The sequence below is a fragment of the Miscanthus floridulus genome, chromosome 9 (assembly GCF_019320115.1).
Source record: "Miscanthus floridulus cultivar M001 chromosome 9, ASM1932011v1, whole genome shotgun sequence".
Lineage (NCBI taxonomy): Eukaryota > Viridiplantae > Streptophyta > Magnoliopsida > Poales > Poaceae > Miscanthus > Miscanthus floridulus.
The window spans coordinates 26,580,185-26,600,302 of NC_089588.1; the positions used below are offsets into that span (position 1 = coordinate 26,580,185).

Genomic DNA, 20,118 nt, shown 5'->3' on the forward strand with positions numbered 1-20,118 from the left:
TCAATAAGTATACCGGACGATGGGTTGCCGAGGTCCCAGCGATCCTCTGAAGCCTAAGAACAACCCCAAACCGATCCACAGGGTTCACACCTTTCTTCCTAGCCTACGGAGCTGAAGCGATGCCCCAAGACCGAGCCGCGGAGGCTCAGCAGGATGTGGTTGACCTGCTCGAGGAGGCTCTTGAGACGACCGTCATCCGCTCCGCTCGCTACCAGCAAACTCTCCATAGGTACCATGAAAGAAGAATCAAGGGGAGGATCCTCGAGGTCGGCGACCTCGTGCTCCGGAGAACCCAGTCAACCAAGGAGAAACACAAACTCTCTCCACCATGGGAAGGACCCTATACGGTGACTAAGGTGATCTGACCGGGCGCCTACCGACTGAAGGACGACAACGACAACGTTCTCACCAACACTTGGAACATCGAACAGTTACGTCGTTTCTTCCCCTAAAAATTCGGTCTTGTCGCTTTCTTTCATTTAACGTTTGCTCCTACAAGCACCCCGGCCCGAACACTTTCGGCCTGGGTCGCTCGGGGGCTCCACGAGGGTGCGATACCACCTTTTTTTTACTATCATATAATAAATACTTTTTACCCAAACGAAAGGGTAGTCCGTTCCTTTAAATTACCCTATGTGACTTTGTTCCAAGCTCCCGACCGATCACACCCCGCCACGACCTACAGTTATGAGCAGCTGAGCCTCGCGGGCCACGCCCGGGTTTTTAAAGTTGCATCCTATGGGTCGAACGGGCAGGTGCGGAAAAGAAAGGATAAAAAACTAAGCTATGCTTGGGTAAAAACAAGGAACCGATAGGCATGCGGTGGGACACGTCCTATTTGTATGATAATCATGTTCTATTTCCTGGATGTTGTACTTCTCTTGTACCTAATCCCTGGTGGGTTAGTGGAGTTGATTTTTCTCCCTCAGTTTCTCAATGAGTAACAATAGAATTTTAACATTCTAGTGTGGAACATAAGAGGTATCAACTCAAAGGAAAAGTGGGATGCAATCAGATCCAAAATCAATGAAAGTTCCTGTCACATTCCCTGTATGTAGGAAACAAAAGGGGAACAGTTTGACTCCTTCTACCTCAAGAAGTTCTGTCCAAAACAGCTGAATAGTTTTGCCTACTTCACCTCAGTTGGTGCCTCGGGTGGTATTATAACAATTTGGAATAGCTCTGTTTACAAGTGTGAAACAATTCAGTCCAATGCCTTTTGTGTCACTGTGAAATTCACCAACAATTTTGGCAACAGTTGTTTCTTTCTGAGTAATGTTTATGGGCCTTCAAATGCCACTGGAAAACTAGCTTTCATAACCTGGTTTCTCAATCTGGACTATAGTGACTTTGAAGAATGGATCATTGCTGGTGATTTCAACTTGTATAGATCTGCAGAGGACAGAAACAAACCAGGTGGTGATGCAAACGACATGAGTCTTTTCAATGATTTCATCTCAGACTAGAATTGGTTGATATACCCTTCAGTGGTAGGTACACTTGGAGCAATATGTAAAGTGATCCCCTGCTAATCAAATTGGATTGGGTGTTCTGCAATGCCAGCTGGAGCATGCAGTACCCCTCAACTTCTGTTCAACCACTATCCAAACCTATCTCTAATCATGTCCCTTATGTGATTAGCTTTGGTAGCAACATCCCTAGATCTGGTATCTTAAGGTTTGAAAACTTCTGGGCTGATCATCCTGATTTCTTGAAAGTGGTGGATTTACACTGGAATAGTACATCCTATTTTTCCAATGCTTCTAGAACCCTTTCTGCTAAATTCAAGCAAACAAGGTCAGGTCTTAAGCAGTGGAGGAAAAAATTCCAAAGCTTCAGCAAATTGTTACACAATTGTGACTGGGTCTTGCTCCTGCTTGATGGCCTAGAGGAACAGAGACCTCTCTCCAATCTGGAATCTTCCTTCAGGGGTTTGATTAAAACACATATTGCAAAATTGCTAGAGGCTAAGAGGATCTATTGGAAACAACGAAACTCTGTCAGATGGGTCATGTTGGGTGATGAGAATACCGGTTTTTTCCAAGCCATGGCCTCTATTTCTCATAGAAGAAACAAAATTGCCAGTTTGAGCATCTCAGATGACACCCTAGTGACAAGCCATGAGCATAAAGTAGGTATTCTTTGGGAGGCTTTCAAAAATAGATTGGGAGTCAGTGAGTTTCAGGGCATTTCCTATGACCTATCCTCCATGCTTCAAAGACATCAGTTAGACCACCTTTCAGACGATTTCAGTGCTGATGAAATTAAATTTGTAATCTCTGATATGCCCCTCAACCATGCCCCTGGACTTGATGGCTTCAATGACAAGTTCATCAGGAAATGCTGGTCCATTATTAAACCAGATTTTTTTAAGACTGTTCAATAACACCATTGACCTTTCAAATATCAACTCCTCCTACATTGCCCTCATTCCCAAGAAAAATAACCCTGAAACAGTGGATGATTACAAGCCTATTTCCCTGCTTAACTATTATATCAAAAGCATCACCAAACTGCTATCTATAAGGCTTCAGAGTGTCATTCTCAATTTGGTTCATGCTAATCAGTATGGGTTCATGAGGGGTAGGACCATACAGGATTGCCTGGCCTGGGCTTTTCAATTTCTTCATCTGTGCCATCATTCCAAGAAAGAGATTGTGATACTTAAGCTTGACTTTGAGAAGGCTTTTGATAAAATAGAACATCAGGTAATTCTTGAGGTGCTCAAGCACAAAGGGTTCTCTGTGAAATGGATAAAATGGATTGAAGCCATCCTAAAATCTGGCACCTCTTCTGTTCTCCTAAATGGTATTCCTGGCAAACCTTTTTCTTGCAAAAGAGGTGTGAGACAAGGAGATCCCCTCTCTCCCCTCCTCTTTGTCCTAGCTGCTGATTTGCTTCAAACCATCATCAACAAAGCATGGAATTCTGGCATTCTAAAGTATCCTATTTCTAATGACTTTGAGGAGAACTTTCCATTGTCCAGTATGCAGATGACACCTTACTTATCCTACCAGCAGATGCAATGCAGTTATTCACTCTGAAAGGCCTACTTAGATCTTTTCAGACTCTACAGGATTACATGTCAACTTCAGAAAAAGCTTCCTAGTTCCTATCAATGTTTCAACTGAGAAGACACTACACCTTGCTCAGACTTTTGGTTGTGCAGTAGGAAACATGCCCTTCACATATCTGGGATTGCCCCTGGGTACTACCAGACCAACAGTCCAAGACTTCACCCCTTTGATATCTAAGATGGAAAGAAGGCTTTCTGGAGTAAGTAAATTCATATCCTATCAAGGGAGATTAACTTTGGTCAATTCTGTTTTCTCTGCCCTCCCCACCTACTATATGTGTAGCCTTCTAATTCCTGCGAACACAAGGTTGACAAGTACCCTTGTGTGTTCGTTTTGTGATGAGTGATTGTCAATGTGATCCACGAAGTGGGTTGAGTGGTGACTAACCTTACCATGGCGAAAGCTATGTGTGCGACATGTCTTTTGGCTTGTGTTGTGCAGGTGTGGAGCTTGGATGTGGTGGTCGACGGCGAGGTGAAGGTCAAAGAGGACGTGCCGTGCCGACTGTAACGTCTCGCCTCTCCGAGGCCGGGCCCGCTTACATCTGGCAGCTTCTCTAGGATATAGACTGCCCTCACAGACCAACACAGGTCTTTTCTGCGCACTTTGTCCTCACTCGTGTGCACCCGGGAAGAACTTCCCAGTCGGTCACCCATCGCTCCAGGCCAAGCACGCTTAACCTCGGAGTTATTTGCAGATGGGCTTCCGGAAAAGAAGTTGCAACTTATTGGTATAAGTATCCTATTAATCCTGTTAAGCCCTGGGCCGGGATGTTACACCGACAGACCGGGAGCGGTGAAGGACGGACGTGAGGCTTGGACCGAGAGACCCAGAGGCCGGGTGACTAGCCGTGGTGGCTGACACTTGGGACATCGACAAGTGCAAGAAGACATGGAGTGACGGTGTTGACCGGGTCAAGACGGCGGACGCGTGAGTCGAGCGAGGCTCAGGAGGACTTGGCGGGCCGGCCGGTCGAGGATGGCGGTGACACGTGTCGGATGGCGGGGGACGCGTATGGAGTACGCTACCCGCGGACGGCTTGATGGTTTGGGTCTCAAAACCATCGGATGGACGGTTTACGGGTTTGGGCCTCAAAACCCGGGCGGAGGTTCCGAGGAGGGACGGACGGCACGTGGCGGCATCGGGGAGTTCGCGTCGAGGCGAAGCTACCGGTGAGTAGGCGCGGTGGCCGTCGGATCTAGATTATACCGGGTTGGACAACAACGCCCTTGGGCTTAGCGGTTCAACTCATTTGTATCTAGGGGCAAAACTGGGAATGTATAATAGCCCTGTTAAATAGGATGAGGGAGCCCCCATCTCCCTCACCTCTCCCATTTTTCGTTTTATCATTTTAGGCTAGGTTTTCTTCCTCACTTGGCTCTTGAGAGAGGTCCCCAAACTGAAAAATTCATGGGTGTATTCTGTGATTTTTTGTGTGGGAATGGAGGCCCAAATCCTCCTCGTGCCCTCTGGGATTCGTCAATTTTTTCTGTGATTTTTGTTGCTCTTGTTTTCACTGTGTTCATCTATTTTCGTTCTTGGCCGTGATCTGAAATTTCCATGGATTGACCAAACTTTGGGCGATGATTTCTTAGGGATAGCCCATCTACTGCCTTCGGATTACCTGGATTTGTTTTCGTGGCAGTTGGATTTGGCTTGGGTCATAAATCGAGAAGTTTTGTGTCCGCCTGTTGTTCTGTTCTTGCAGCGTGACTTCTCTGTTCTTCGTTGTTCTTCACGTGGGGATGTGTTTCAACTGCAGCGCTACCAGAGCCGGTGTGAAAGCGCCGAGCTTGCTTGTTTGAGCAGCGCCTGCTCTGACCATTTGATTCATTGCTGCCTGTCTCTCCCCTCAGTTAATTCTTTCAGTTCGTGTTGTGGTATCCAGCAGCCGTACGCAGAGCACCAGAGGAAGCGAAGGCCACTCATGGGTACTGCATCTCTTGAGCAAATCGGCGTACACTGCCTGTGCGTCGAGCAGATTACCGGTGGTGGCCTCCCCTTCCATGCTTGTAGTATCTCTGGTCTGATCTCTTGCAAGTAACGCCATCATGGACAGAAGCAAGAGATTCGCTTGATCGTGATTTGCTTTTTCCAATTTATGAGGAGTCACTTTTGATCTACAGGAACCAAAACTTTCTTTGATTATTAAATCATTGTCATGGTCGTAGTGCACTACTAGCATTCATTTGGCTGGTGGAGTACTACTTGCGAGCTGCATTGTTCTCGTTCCATCAGTGCAGCACTTGTTTAGTTCTCGTTCTTGCAGGATTGGTTATCGCTCCAGTATACAGGCAGTGAGTTTTTGTAGGAGCCGTTCCTAGCCGTGTGGTTTTGCTGCAGTACTGTTATCCAGTTGCAAAAATAGAGTGTGCCGGTCCAGATTTTTGTTTATCTGAAATTTGCGTGTTTGAGCTTCGATTTGACTTTCGATTGTTGCGATTGGCTTTGTGGTGTCCCGCTGTGTTCTTAGAGAATATCCACCCACTCATTTGGGTCGTGGACATCACGGTGTTTTATTTGCACGTTTGGCGGTGAACTTGGGACAGTGGCCGAAATATTTCACGAGAAATTTTACGGCTCCCATTCACCCCCCCCTCTGGGCCGCCATTTCCGGTCCTTTCAATTGGTATCGGAGCCGGTTAAGGATCATTCCACCTTAATCGGTCCGTGATCCATGAAGGCGACATGGAGCGTGGTTCCGGCAAACCACCGCACTTCGATTGGGTCCAACTATCCTTATTGGAAGATCCGCATGTCTGCGCATCTCCAGGGGATTGATTGGCTCGTCTGGGAAATTTGCGAGGATGCTACTTACGTTGTGCTCCCTGTCGCGGCCCGTACCACCCAGGATCACAAGGATCGGCACAACGCAAATAGCAAAGCTCGCAGTGTGCTTTTCTCGAGTCTTTCGCTTTCTGAGTTCGAGCGTGTCTCCGATTGTACTACAGCTCGAGAGATCTGGGTGAGGCTTCAGAGCTATCATGAGGGGACCACACAGGTCAAGACCAGACTCTACGATACGTACAAGCGCGAGTACGAGAACTTCTCTCAGCTTGATGGCGAGTCCATCGATGCCATGTTTTCCTGCTTTCAGACTATCGTCAACAAAATGAAAGCGAACAAGGCCAACCTACCTTATGATGATCATGAGAGGGTGCTCAAGCTTCTCTATGCCCTTGATCGGAAGGTATGGGATGTGAAGGTGTCGGTGATCATTGAGTCGTCCAACTACGACACTCTCACCATCGACAAGCTTTTCAGCAAGCTCAAGTCCACGGAGATCGACTACCAAACCCAAGCCAAGCTCAAGAATCCTTCTGCACCAACCATGGCTTTGGTCTCAGGTAATGGTTCAAGTTCATTGACTAACCCTTCACAAGCTTCTTTCTCCTGTCGTGCTTGATGTCAGTCATAGAGGAGCAGCTGGAGTCTCTTGGGGATGATGAGTTGGCGCTCGTCATCAGTCGGTTCTCTCGGTTTCACAACAACCGTTTGAACCGCTGACGCAGTGGTGGCCCGAAGGAGGGATGCTATGGATGTGGAGATCCGGACCACTTCGTCGCGCACTGCCCCAAGAAGAAGCCCTTCACCAACAAGTACGACTCCGGCAAGCGCAAGGATAAGCGCGACTACACCTCCGGCAAGCACAAGGCCAAGGGTGGCTTCGACAAGGAGGCAATCAAGAAGGCATACCGCAGGAAGGCCAAAGCTCAAGAACGCGCCTTCCTCGCCTCCCTCAGCGACCTCGACGATGACTCCGACGATGATCACTCTTCTTCTCCCTCGACCGACGATGAGTCCGAGAAGAAGCACGAGGACAAGCTCAACGGTCTTTGCTTTGTCGCCGGTGCAAACCGTGGTGGGTTTTGCACTATGGCGGTTGATGGTGGAGCAAAGCTCAAAAAGGACGTCGACGTCGACGACGACGAAAACGAGGTACCGCTCACACTTGACTCACTTATGCTTGAGCTTGATACTATGAATGATACATTGATGAGTCAAGATAAGTTGCTTAAGCGTGCTGCCCACGAGAGAAAAGAGTTTAAGGACCAGCTAGAGGTTGCTTTGAAGGAGCTGGAACTTGCCAAGAGTGGTGTAGTGGTGTTAGAGGAGGAGGAGTGTGATGAGTGCGCTATACACATGTCTAACCTCTCTGACTTGCAATCTAAGTATGATGTCTTGTTAGATGAGAACGATGAGCTGAAGGCTAGGTCTAGCTTGTTGGGTGCGTGCAAGTCCTGTTCGGGCTTGCAATCTGAGCTGGTAGAGAAGAATGCCAAGATCCTTGCTTTTGAGAAGGCCAGTTCAGATAGCACGGTTGTTGAGTGTGCACGTTGTGAGAGCTTGGTGTTGGAGCTTGAGTCTTGCAGGTAGGACAAGATGAGATCCGAGGAAGACAACACATACCTTCGGTCCATCTTGAATTGGGTGTCTTGTAGTGAGCCGCAGTTGGGCATGATGATGAGCCAGTTCAGGCGAGGAACTAGGACATCGGGAGTAGGCTTTGCTTTAGGTGGGAAGGGTGAACATGTCTATGGCAAAGTTGGTGAGTTCAGTGGTTTAAGCCCAAGTGAGAAACCTTCCACTAATCCTAAATTGATCAAGATCAATCCACCTAAGCCTACCGAACCCACTGTAAAAGATGGAGTGTTAGAAGAACCTCCAAGAGCTCCACCCCAGAAACAAGTTTGGGTTCCAAAACCGAACTATCTCAGGAACCCACTTGACACTCTACCGAACATCTCTAAGGATCCCCTTCCTAAAGTCAAAAAGCTACCAAGAGTGACACATACCCACAAGAAAGTGAGCCAACACCCACCCAAGAGAGAGGTGAGGTATCACTGTGACTATTGCCATAGGGATGGTCACCTTGTTGAGTTTTGCTTTAGGAGGAAGAGAGATGAGCGGCGGGAGTGTGAGTTGAACAACCGGAACATGTACCGCCCACCCCATGGCGTACATGTACCGCCTATTCAGAGGCGCAGTGTTAGGCCTAGAGGTGCAATGCCTCAAGGTGCTAGGCCTCAGGTGGTGAGACCACGAGGTGGTCATGCCCAGCGTGGCCCAAGTCATGATCTATATGACTCTGGACCTCGCGACGGTGGCTTTCAGTCCCACACTCCTAGCGGACCACGTTTTCCCCCACGTGGTGATCGCTTCTCTCCAATGGGACATGGCATGTATGGTGTTTTTCCTAACACTTTTCCAGTGCAAATGACTCAACACTGGTATTCTCCTCATTTCACTAACCCCAGTGTTGTGCCATTTGCTCACCCCCTGTCTTTCTATTGATGCAGAGCGGAGGCCTAGAGAACACGTGGCTTGTTGATTCCGGCTGTTCGCGCCACATGACCGGAAGTTCCCAATGGTTCTCCAGCCTCGACCCCATGCAATACAAGGAGTACATCACATTTGGGGACAATAGCAAAGGTAAGGTTCTGTCTCGTGGGACCATTCGGCTTAACGAGTCTTTTATCTTGAAGGACGTTGCTTTGGATTCAAGCCTGCATTTCAATTTGCCCTCTGTTTCGCAACTCCTTCAAGATGGGTTTGAGGTGCGCTTTAAGACTGGACTTTCTTGTGTGCTCGATTCTCAGGGACATCTAGTTTGTCAGATTGTTCCTTTCGGCCGAGTTTTCAGAGCTGATTTCTCTCAGTCTTTTTGTTCTTCTCGTTGTTTGGTTGCCAGATCTTCTTCTGATTTGTGGAAGTGGCATAGGAGACTTGGTCACTTGAGCTTCGATCTCCTAGTGAGGTTGAGTTCTCTTGACATGATCCGAGGATTGCCCAAACTTAAGTTTGAGAAGGATCTGGTATGCCATCCCTGTCGCCACGGGAAGATGGTGGCTGCTTCCCATCCTCCAGTGACTCAGGTCATGACCACGAGACCACGAGACACTATGACTCAGGTCAGAGGGAGGGAAGTGGTATGTTCTTGTGATCGTGGATGATTTTTCTCGCTATTCTTGGGTGTTTTTCATGGAGGGCAAGGACGAAGCATTTTCTCATGCTCGTGACTTGATCTTGAGGTTGCAAACTGAGTTACCAAAGAATGCCATACGAGTTGTCCGCAGTGACAATGGCACTGAGTTCAAAAACTCACAGTTTGACACCTTCTGTGCTTCGTTGGGTCTTGAACATCAGTTTTCTTCGCCCTATGTCCCTCAGCAGAATGGTGTTGTTGAGCGCAAAAATCGGACTTTGGTTGAAATGGCCAGGACGATGCTCGATGAGCATAGGACTCCTAGGCGTTACTAGGCCGAAGCCATCATCACCGCTTGCCATGTTTCAAACCGCATTTTTCTTCGTGCTTTCTTGAAGAAGACATCCTACGAGTTGCGGTTTGGGCGTCCACCCAAGGTGAGTCATTTTCGAGTCTTCGGTTGTAGGTGCTTCATTCTTAAGCAAGGTAATCTTGATAAGTTTGAATCTAGATCTTCGGACGGTATATTTCTCGGTTACGCTTCTCATTCACATGCGTACCGTGTGCTTAATCTTGAGACTAACCGTGTCGTGGAGACTTGTGAAGTCACCTTCGATGAAACCATGCCCTCTTCTATTTCTGTCTTTGAACGTGCAGGTGATGAAGAGATGGGTGACAGCATTTTCGTTGAGGATGACGATGACGTCGATTGGGATGATCCCAAGCCATCTCAACCGGCTGCCCCGATCGAGCCAGCTTCGACCACTTCGGCTCATGGCCCTGAGCCCTCCACCTCTACTTCATGGGGTCCATGCGAGCCGCTTCCTTAATCGACTGAGGAGGCCCTAGCTGTGGATGAGGGGGAGGCGACTTCGTCTTTGGGTGCACCTCGACATATCCAGCGACGCCATCCTCCTCAGACCATGATCGGCGACATCGACGAAAGGGTAACGTGTTCCAAGTCTTATCATATTTCCCATTTCGCTCATTCTGCTTTCGTAGCTTCTTTTGAGCCTCGAGATATTGGACACGCACTATCTAATGCCGATTGGGTTAATGCTATGCACGAGGAGTTAGAGAGCTTTGAGCAGAACCAAGTGTGGGTTTTAGTTCCACCTCCACTAGAGTGCCACCCCATAGGTACAAAGTGGGTTTACAAGAACAAGCAGAGTGAGGATGGGGTGGTGGTGAGAAACAAGGTGAGATTAGTGGCTCAGGGTTTTTGCCAAAAAGAGGGAATAGACTATGAAGAAACCTTTGCTCCTGTTGCCCATCTAGAAGCCATTAGGATTCTTTTAGCATTTGCAGCTTCGAAAGGGTTCAAGCTGTATCAGATGGATGTAAAGAGTGCCTTCTTGAATGGGTACATGGAAGAGGTTTATGTGAGGCAACCCCCTAGCTTTGAAAATCCAAAGTACCCCAACCATGTTTTTAAACTCCACAAAGCCTTGTATGGTTTGAAACAAGCCCCGAGAGCCTGGTATGAGCGTTTAAAAGCTTTCTTGCTTGATAAGGGTTTTAGGATGGGTTCCGTAGATAAGACTTTGTTCCTCCTCAAGCAAGGCACAGACATCCTTTTGGTTCAGATATACGTGGATGATATAATCTTTGGTGGCTCTTCTCATGCTCTTGTTGCCAAGTTTTCAGATACTATGAGCAGGGAATTTGAGATGAGCATGATGGGCGAATTGACTTTCTTCCTCGGGCTGCAAATCAAGCAAACTCGTGAGGGGACGTTCGTGCACCAAGGCAAGTACACCAAGGACGTGCTCAAGAAATTTGATATGGGTGAGGCCAAGCCTCTTTCGACGCCCATGTCAACCATGACGGCCCTGGATGAGGACAAGGAGGGAGAAGCCGTGGACCAGAAGGAATACCGAAGCATGATCGGGTCCCTGCTGTACCTAACAGCTACGAGACCGGACATCCAGTTCACAGTCTGCTTGTGCGCGCGCTTTCAGTCTTCGCCGCGCATGTCTCATCGTCAAGCCATCAAGCGGATCCTCAGGTACCTTCGTTTCACACTCGAGTTTGGTCTTTGGTTTTCAGCCTCCTCCTCTCTTTCTCTTTGCGGGTATTCTGATGCGGATTATGCTGGTTGTCATGTTGAGAGGAAGTCCACTTCGGGGACTTGTCAGTTTCTTAGATCTTCTCTTGTGTCTTGGTCTTCTCGCAAGCAGTCTAGCGTCGCCCAATCCACCACAGAAGCTGAGTATGTTGCTGCTGCTGCTTGTTGTTCCCAGTTGCTTTGGATGATAGCTACTCTAAGAGACTTTGGGTTAGAGTTTAGGCGAGTGCCTTTGTTTTGTGACAGCACCAGTGCCATAAGTGTAGCCAAAAACCCAGTCCTTCACTCAAAGACAAAGCACATAGAAGTTCGCTTTCACTTCTTGCGTGACCACTATGAGAAAGGTGATATCGATCTGCACCACATTGATACCCAAAACCAGCTCGCAGATATCTTCACCAAACCACTTGACCAAGCCCAGTTTGCTCGCTTGTGAGGGGAGCTTGGAGTTTGTTTCCCTTTTTAGAGGAGGGGAACTTTGGTTGTTGTATTCTAGTTTTGCTTTTCTTTGTAGTTTAGCCTTTGTTTTTGTTTTTATATCATACTTGCATATCATATCATCATGTATCATATTGCATCCTGAGCTTCATCCTTATAGTAGCTAGATTGACACTATGCTCTTGTTGGGGATGTTATGGATATACATGATGTGCTTTTGGCTTAGGCTCCTTTTGATCAATTGATGCATGTTATGAGCTAAGCTTGTTTTCCAAACTATGAACTTGATTAAAACTTGTTGAAACATGAAATGTGTTCACCACTACTTGTGGCACTAGCATGTGTAGAATGTGTCGAGATCTTTTTCTTGCTTCATATATATGCTTAGTTGCTACGGCTCATACCTTGAGTTACACACTTGCTTGAGAAACTTGAATTTGTGCTAAAACTTGAAAATCAAACTAAGTGATTTGAAAAGATCGGGATGGATCTGTACTATCCTATGTCAGAGTATCGAGACAGCTCCAAATTGCACTTATTGGTGAACTTGAGCTCTGTAATGGATACCGAGATCATTGTCTTAAGCTTCTGATTGCCTTTGGCATAGGCTTGACATGGTCGCTAAGTCAGGTTTTGATGGCACAGATAACCTCCCGCACACACTTGTCTGACAAACTTTGGTAATAAGCTGCATAACTCCGATAAATTTCAATTGGTGTCTAAAATTTGATTAAACCACAAGTTTGTCTCATGACATGATGTGTGAACTTTGTTTGGGGTAGTTCACTTTGCATACATGTGTAGCACAAGGTCGATCTCCTGTCTATTTTTGCTATGTGCTCCTTTGGTGGTGAACCCTCTTTTAAAATTGCTCAAACTTGATCAAACTTGCTTAAATGCCATATTTCGTCTCATTTGGTCACCTTGAGCATTTGCTAGCACTTGTATGTGTTGCTATATACATGACAACATCCACTAGAGCATCCTTTCAATCTACTTGCTATAATCTTGAAGCTTCTGCATTTGTGCATTTCTGCATTCATAGCTTGTTTTGAGGGGGAGTTGCAATCCTTGGGCTTTAGCTTGATAAGTGCATGTGTCAACAAGGGGGAGAAGTTTCCACACTCACAATGTCACAAGGGACACAAGGGGAGAAATATTCAGAAAAGGGGAAGAAACTTCCAATTCCACCTAAAGTTGAGAGATATGCATTCATTTGAGAGAAATTGCACTTGTTCAGGGGGAGTTGCATTTGAGGCGTTTTGCTAGATGTGTTGAGCCTTTGCCTCTTCTGGAGGGTCTAGCAGTTTTTCGGCTTTTTGAGCTTTGCTAGTGGTGTTGAGCCTGTTGCCTCTTCTTGAGGGCTAGCTTTGTTTTACTTGGTTGCGTCGAGCCGTTGCCCATGTCTTTGGGGACCAAGTTTTGCTCATTTTCAAATGACCCGGTTCTTGGCTTTTCTTTGGCTTTTGGTCATTTGGGTGAGTTCTTTGTTTTCTCTTCTTCTTCTTTTTCTTTTGCTCAAGCTGTTCGTGTATTGGTGTTGACAATGCACTCATCAAGGGGGAGATTGCGAACACAAGGTTGACAAGTACCCTTGTGTGTTCGTTTTGTGATGAGTGATTGTCAATGTGATCCACGAAGTGGGTTGAGTGGTGACTAACCTTACCATGGCAAAAGCTATGTGTGCGACATGTCTTTTGGCTGGTGTTGTGCAGGTGTGGAGCTCGGATGTGGTGGTCGACGGCGAGGTGAAGGTCAAAGAGGACGTGCCGTGCCGACAGACCGGGAGCGGTGAAGGACGGACGTGAGGCTTGGACCGAGGGACCCAGAGGCCAGGTGACTAGCCGTGGTGGCTGACACTTGGGACATCGACAAGTGTAAGAAGACATGGAGTGACGGTGTTGACCGGGTCAAGACGGCGGACGCGTGAGTCGAGCGAGGCTCAGGAGGACTTGGCGGGCCGACCGGTCGAGGACGGCGGTGACACATGTCGGATGGCGGGGGACGCGTATGGAGTACGCTACCCGCGGACGGCTTGATGGTTTGGGTCTCAAAACCATCGGATGGACGGTTTACGGGTTTGAGCCTCAAAACCCAGGCGGAGGTTCCGAGGAGGGACGGACGGCACGTGGCGGCATCGGGGAGTTCGTGTCGAGGCGAAGCTACCGGTGAGTAGGCGCGGTGGCCGTCGGATCTAGATTATACCGGGTTGGACAACAACGCCCTTGGGCTTAGCGGTTCAACTCATTTGTATCCAGGGGCAAAACTGGGAATGTGTAATAGCCCTGTTAAATAGGATGAGGGAGCCCCCATCTCCCTCACCTCTCCCATTTTTCGTTTTATCATTTTAGGCTAGGTTTTCTTCCTCACTTGGCTCTTGAGAGAGGTCCCCCAAACTGAAAAATTCGTGGGTGTATTCTGTGATTTTTGGTGTGAGAATGGAGGCCCAAATCCTGCTCGTGCCCTCTGGGATTCGTCAATTTTTTCTGTGATTTTTGTTGCTCTTGTTTTCACTGTGTTCATCTATTTTCGTTCTTGGCCGTGATCTGAAATTTCCATGGATTGACCAAACTTTGGGCGATGATTTCTTAGGGATAGCCCATCTACTGCCTTCGGATTACCTGGATTTGTTTTCGTGGCAGTTGGATTTGGCTTGGGTCATAAATCGAGAAGTTTTGTGTCCGCCTGTTGTTCTGTTCTTACAGCGTGACTTCTCTGTTCTTCGTTGTTCTTCACGTGGGGATGTGTTTCAACTGCAGCGCTACCAGAGCCGGTGTGAAAGCGCCGAGCTTGCTTGTTTGAGCAGCGCCTGCTCTGACCGTTTGATTCATTGCTGCCTGTCTCTCCCCTCAGTTAATTCTTTCAGTTCGTGTTGTGGTATCCAGCAGCCGTACGCAGAGCACCAGAGGAAGCGATGGCCACTCATGGGTACTGCATCTCTTGAGCAAATCGGCGTACACTGCCTGTGCGTCGAGCAAATTACCGGTGGTGGCCTCCCCTTCCATGCTTGTAGTATCTCTTGTCTGATCTCTTGCAAGTAACGCCATCATGGACAGAAGCAAAAGATTCGCTTGATAGGGGATTTGCTTTTTCCAATTTATGAGTAGTCACTTTCGATCTACAGGAACCAAAACTTTCTTTGATTATTAAATCATTGTCATGGTCGTAGTGGACTACTAGCATTCATTTGGCTGGTGGAGTACTACTTGCGAGCTGCATTGTTCTCGTTCCATCTAGTTCTCGTTCCTGCAGGATTGGTTATCGTTCCAGTATACAGACAGTGAGTTTTTGTAGAAGCCGTTCCTAGCCGTGTGGTTTTGCTGCAGTACTGTTATCCAGTTGCAAAAATAGAGTGTGCCGGTCCAGATTTTTGTTTATCTGAAATTTGCGTGTTTGAGCTTTGATTTGACTTTCGATTGTTGCGATTGGCTTTGTGGTGTCCCGCTGTGTTCTTAGAGAATATCCACCCACTCATTTGGGTCGTGGACATCACGGTGTTTTATTTGCACGTTTGGCGGTGAACTTGGGACAGTGGCCGAAATATTTCACGAGAAATTTTACGGCTCCCATTCACCCCCCTCTGGTCGCCATTTCCGGTCCTTCAATTCCACCTACAGTCATCCAACAAATTGATAAATTCAGAAAACATTGTTTGTGGAGTACTCCCTCTGTCCCTTATTGTGTGTCGTTTCCGGTTTTCGTGCCACAAGTTTGACTCGATTTGTAGAAAATACGTGCAACATTTGTATCTCCAAATAAATTTATTAAAAAACTAGATTCAAATATCTTTCCAACGATACTAATTATGTACTATAAATATTAATATTTTTTAATATATATTTAATCAAAGTTGTTTCTTGGGAAGCGCAAACGACAGATAAAAAGGGACGGAGGGAGTAAAGGTGACATTAACAGGAGGGGCACCTGTCTGGCTGCTTGGGACCCAGCCTGCAGACCTAAGGAAGAAGGAGGACTTGGCATCATCAACATGAAAAATCAAAATATAGCTTTTCTTATGAAATTTCTTGACAAGTTCTATAATCATGCAGAGATACCCTGGGTTAAACTCACTTGGAAGAAGCTGTACTGTAATGACAACACCCCTCCTCACAACAGTGGATCATTTTGGTGGAAAGATATCATAAAGCTATTTGGAAAATTCAAAGCTTTTGCAGACAATTGGACAGGTCAGACCCTTGAGATCAGTGCTCCTCACCTTTTCTCCTTCACCAGAAAGCCAAAGTGCTCAGTTAAATTCTTTATTAACAATGAGCCAAACAGAGTGTTTTTCCTTCCACTGTCTGCTCAAGCTTCTGATCAGTTTAGTGCTCTACAAGATACTATCTCCTCGAGTGACAGGAATCACATACTGAATGATACTTGGACTTATAGCTGGGGCTCTACCTATTATTCAAAGAAAGCTTATACTTTCCTCCAAGGCACCATAGAGGCCTCCCCTATTTTCACTTGGATCTGGAAGTCAGGAAATCTGGGCAAACACAAGTTCTTTGCTTGGCTACTAATCAAGGATAGACTAAATACAAGAAATCTCTTAAGAAGGAAAAATATGTTTCTAGAGAGCTATGCTTGTGTCTTGTGCAGCACCGGTTCTGAAGAAACCAGCTTCCACCTTTTCTTTGAATGCCCCTTTAGCTCAGACTGCTGGAATTCGATTGGCATTCACTACGCTTTAACTATGCAGCGGTTGGACATGATCATCCAAGCTAGAACAGTGTTTGGTAGTCATATATTCAGAGAGGTTTTTATTTCTGCATGTTGGATGATTTGGAATGCTTAGAATGGGATTATTTTTTACAACAAAACCTGTTCTCTGTCTGACTGGAGAGCAGCTCTCAAAGAGGATCTTGGCCTGGTGTGTATCAAAGCCAAGAAGAGCATTTCAGAACCCCTATGTTTGTGGAGAGAGAACCATTTGTAATTTCCTTTCTTGTTTTTCTTTGGGCTTTGTGAGAGCGAATAGGTCTCGGGAATTGATTGATAGATTAGCAGCAGTACAGGGTACAATATATAGGCAAGGATCAATAGAGTTTATAGAAACACCCAATCAACGGTGATCCTTGCCTTATCAATGTAATCTATCTATCTAAACCCCTAAGGCAGCCAGCCTAACAGGCTAGGCGTCAGGCCCAAGGCCAGCCCATTAGGGCGCCTATTCTAACACGCCCCCGCAGTCGAATCGTCAGCCACTCTGCACGTTTAGACTGGACCTAAACTCCGTGAAGACTGAAGTAGGCAACCCTTTGGTGAAGATATCTGCATATTGCGAAGAGGTGGGAACATGCAGAACACGTAGATCACCAACGACGACTCGCTCCCGGACGAAGTGAAGATCGATCTCAATATGCTTGGTGCGCTGATGCTGAACCGGGTTGGAGGTCATGTAGACGGCACTGATGTTGTCACAATACACCAGTGTGGCGCGTCGTAGAGGGGCATGCAGCTCTGCGCCTGCAGGTGAGGAGGCACTGGGATGGGTGCCAGCGGTGGACGAGGTCCCCCTGGCCACATCTGAATGGTTCCGGTCTAGGGGTTGTAGACGCTGGGCCATGGCCGCCCGCCGGCCAGCTGTTGCTGCTGCTGCTGCTGTGCGCCACCAGTGGGGCGTGACCCCTGTCCAGGAGGGCCACCGCCGCTGTTGCCTTTGCCGCCACCGCCGCAGCGAGCGCGGCGGTTGTTAGGCGGCTTGGAGTGCCCACCAGCGCCCCTGCCGGAGGACGCAGGGGCAGGGCTGGGAGTGGTGGAGGCGGCGAGCGCAGTGGCAGGTGCGTCCTTGCGGGTCTCCATGATGAGTTCATCGAGGATGAGGTCGTCACGAGCCTCCAGGAAGGTGGGGAACGGTCGAGCTCGACGAAGAAGCGTCCCAACATGGCTGAAGCGCTCGTTGAGGCCGCGGATCACGTTGAGGACGAGCGTGCGGTCAGTGACGATCTCGCCAAGGGCCGTGAGATCATCGGCCATCTTTTTCAGCTTGCGGCAGTAGTCGGTGACGGAGAGGTCGCCCTGGACGAAGTTGCGAAACCGTGTCTCGAGGTGGATGGAACGAGCCTCATGGTTGCCAAGGAACTGTGACTCAACGGCGAGCCAGGCATGCCGAGCGGTGGAGCCCTGGGCGGAGATGATCTCGCCAAGGTCGTGGGTGAGCGTGGCGACGATCCAGGACTTGACGACGCAATCCATCCGGGCCCAATCAGGAGGAATTGGGGCTGGAGGTTCCTCTCGAACGTGATCCTGGAGGGAGAACTTGCCAATGATGAGAAGGAACTGATCACGCTAGTGGTTGAAGTTACCGGAATCGATGTCGAGGATGGTGGTGACGTGGTTCCGGATGTTGCTAACCGCAATAGCCTGAGCATGGAGCTGTAGAAGGGCAACGGCCTCGTGATGCAGCATGGCAGCCCGAAGATCAGGTGGAGGCGCTGAAGTGCCTCCAGGTGCGGCGCCAGAGGGTTCCGGAGCAACGGCGGCAGCAGCGGCCGCCCGCTCCTTGGCAGCGCGCGCCAGTGCCTCGCTAGCGCGCTGGGCGGCGGCGTCGCGATCCTTAGCCGCGGCTGTGCCCTCCTCCTCGGCCTGTAGGGCGCGTGCTAGGGCAGCATCACGCGCAGCCTGACGCTCGCGCTCGAGACGCTGAGCAGCGGCGGCAGCCTCGTTGGCCTTCTCCGCGGCGAGGCGTTGGGCGACGACGTCTTCCTGGATGGTGGCAGAGGAGGCGGCCAGATCGTCCCTAGCCCTGGGGGTTGCTGGAGGGGTGGACGGCATGGTGGCGCAGCATGGTGGGTACCGGCGCGCGGAGGGGCGCAGCACGGCGAGGGGCCGGCGCGCGTGGAGTGGGCAGCGGAAGAGGAGACCTAAACCTTGGCGGCTGATACCATGAGAGCGAATAGGTCTCGGGAATTGATTGATAGATTAGCAGCAGTACATGGTACAATATATAGGCAATGATCAATAGGGTTTATAGAAACACCCAATCAACGGTGATCCTTGCCTTATCAATGTAATCTATCTATCTTAACCCCTAACAGGCTAGGCGCCAGGCCCAAGGCCAGCCCATTAGGGCGCCTATTCTAACACTTTGGAAGCCTTGTGAACTGTGCATATGTACTTTTGTATTCTTTCTGTACATATTAATAGAAAAAACAAAAAAAAAAGGTAGGGAGCTTCCCTGCCGGTTCCTCAAAAAAAAAAAAAAAACTAGTAGTATTTAGTTTGGATCTGAGAACAATTATGTTTAACTAGCTATAGATTATTAGAGATGCCTTTTGCCCCCAAGTGCGCATATGTATATAGACTTCATTTCATATTTGTCCCTTTGCTGTTAAATAGATTATGTTTAAGTTAGCATGGATGCATGCTAACTTTTAAACTTCAACCACTAATATATAAAAAATTTAAAAAGTTCACAAGGAAATAATAATATAAAATTTCAAACAGAATAAACTGTTGGACCTGTATTTCGAACAACTTTAAATGACTATTTAATTTCATCAACTTCTTATGAAAGATTTCAGAAACAACGGCGTCTGTAAAGAAGGTGTCATGTGGATGCAACTGAGTCCTGATACTTTTTCTACAGCATCCCATTATGTCATTTTGTGCCCTCTTTATTATTCCTTTATAATTAGGGGCTATTGCGTTCTTGCTCTTATTTTGAACCCAAATTGTGATTTTACCCCTATTTTCTTCCACTTTGCGGTTTTACCCCTGTTTTTCCAAAACGAAGTTTCAGTTTACCCCTACTCCATGAACAGCAGGTAACGGTGTTAAAAAAGTTGAAAGATGACAAGTTTGCCCTTCCGAAAATTACGTTTTTGCCCCTATTTCAAACCCCAATTGAGATTTTACCCCCACTTTCTTCCACTTTGTGTTTTTACCCCTACTTTTCCAAAACGAAGGCTCCGTTTACCCCAATTCTTAACTCAGTTATCTACATCCGGATCAAAGCAATTAAAAATTATCAAAAGCCCAAGTGAAGAGACAAACTTACCCCTTATCTCTCGGTCGTCTCTCTCAGGGCCGTCCCTCTCAACGCTAGCAGGCAGCGGGCGGCTGGGTGCGGCGGCGGCGGAAGGGCAGCGTTCGGCGGGCGCGTGCGGCTAGGCGGAGGAAGCGGCGCGGGCGCATGCGGCTTAGCCTGACGTGGGCGCGCAGCTAGGCACACGGCTCTGCTTGGCGCGGGCGCGCGCAGCCAGACACGTGGCTCTGCTTGGCGTGGGTGCGCGCGGCTTGGCAGGCGTCGCGAGCGCGCGTCTCATGAAAGCAGCCGACCATGGAGTCGAAGACCCGCCTCTCTCTCTCAACTCTAGCGGATGGCTGGTTGCGGCGGCGGCGGAAGGCCAACAGCGGGCCAACAGCACACCGCCCGACGGGCCCGCTGTTGGCCTTCCGCCGCCGCCGCGCCCAGCCATCCGCTAGAGTTGAGAGAGAGAGGCGGGTCTTCGGCTCCATGGTCGGCTGCTTTCACGAGACGCGCGCTCGCGACGCCGGCCAAGCCGCGCGCGCCCGCGCCAAGCAGAGCCGCGTGCCTAGCTGCGCACCCACGTCAGGCTAAGCCGCGCGCGCCCGCGCCGCTTCCTCCGCCTGGCCACACTCGC

The 20,118-nt window shown here is 48.5% G+C and overlaps 1 protein-coding gene and 1 pseudogene across 1 annotated transcript; one reads left to right on the forward strand and one right to left on the reverse strand.

The window, feature by feature from the left end:
* Positions 1-5,765: 5,765 nt before the first annotated feature.
* LOC136479532 (uncharacterized) lies at positions 5,766-8,781 on the forward strand (annotated as a pseudogene).
* An 8,272-nt stretch (positions 8,782-17,053) lies between these two features.
* LOC136479533 (uncharacterized) lies at positions 17,054-17,707 on the reverse strand. Its single transcript, XM_066477373.1, has one exon. The coding sequence runs from the start codon at positions 17,705-17,707 to the stop codon at positions 17,054-17,056; it is 654 nt and encodes a 217-aa protein (XP_066333470.1).
* Between the last annotated feature and the right edge of the window lie 2,411 nt (positions 17,708-20,118).

Coding starts and splice junctions, on each gene's coding strand:
- LOC136479533 (XM_066477373.1), bottom strand. CDS start 17,707: ATGGATTGCGTCGTCAAGTCCTGGATCGTCGCCACGCTCACCCACGAC.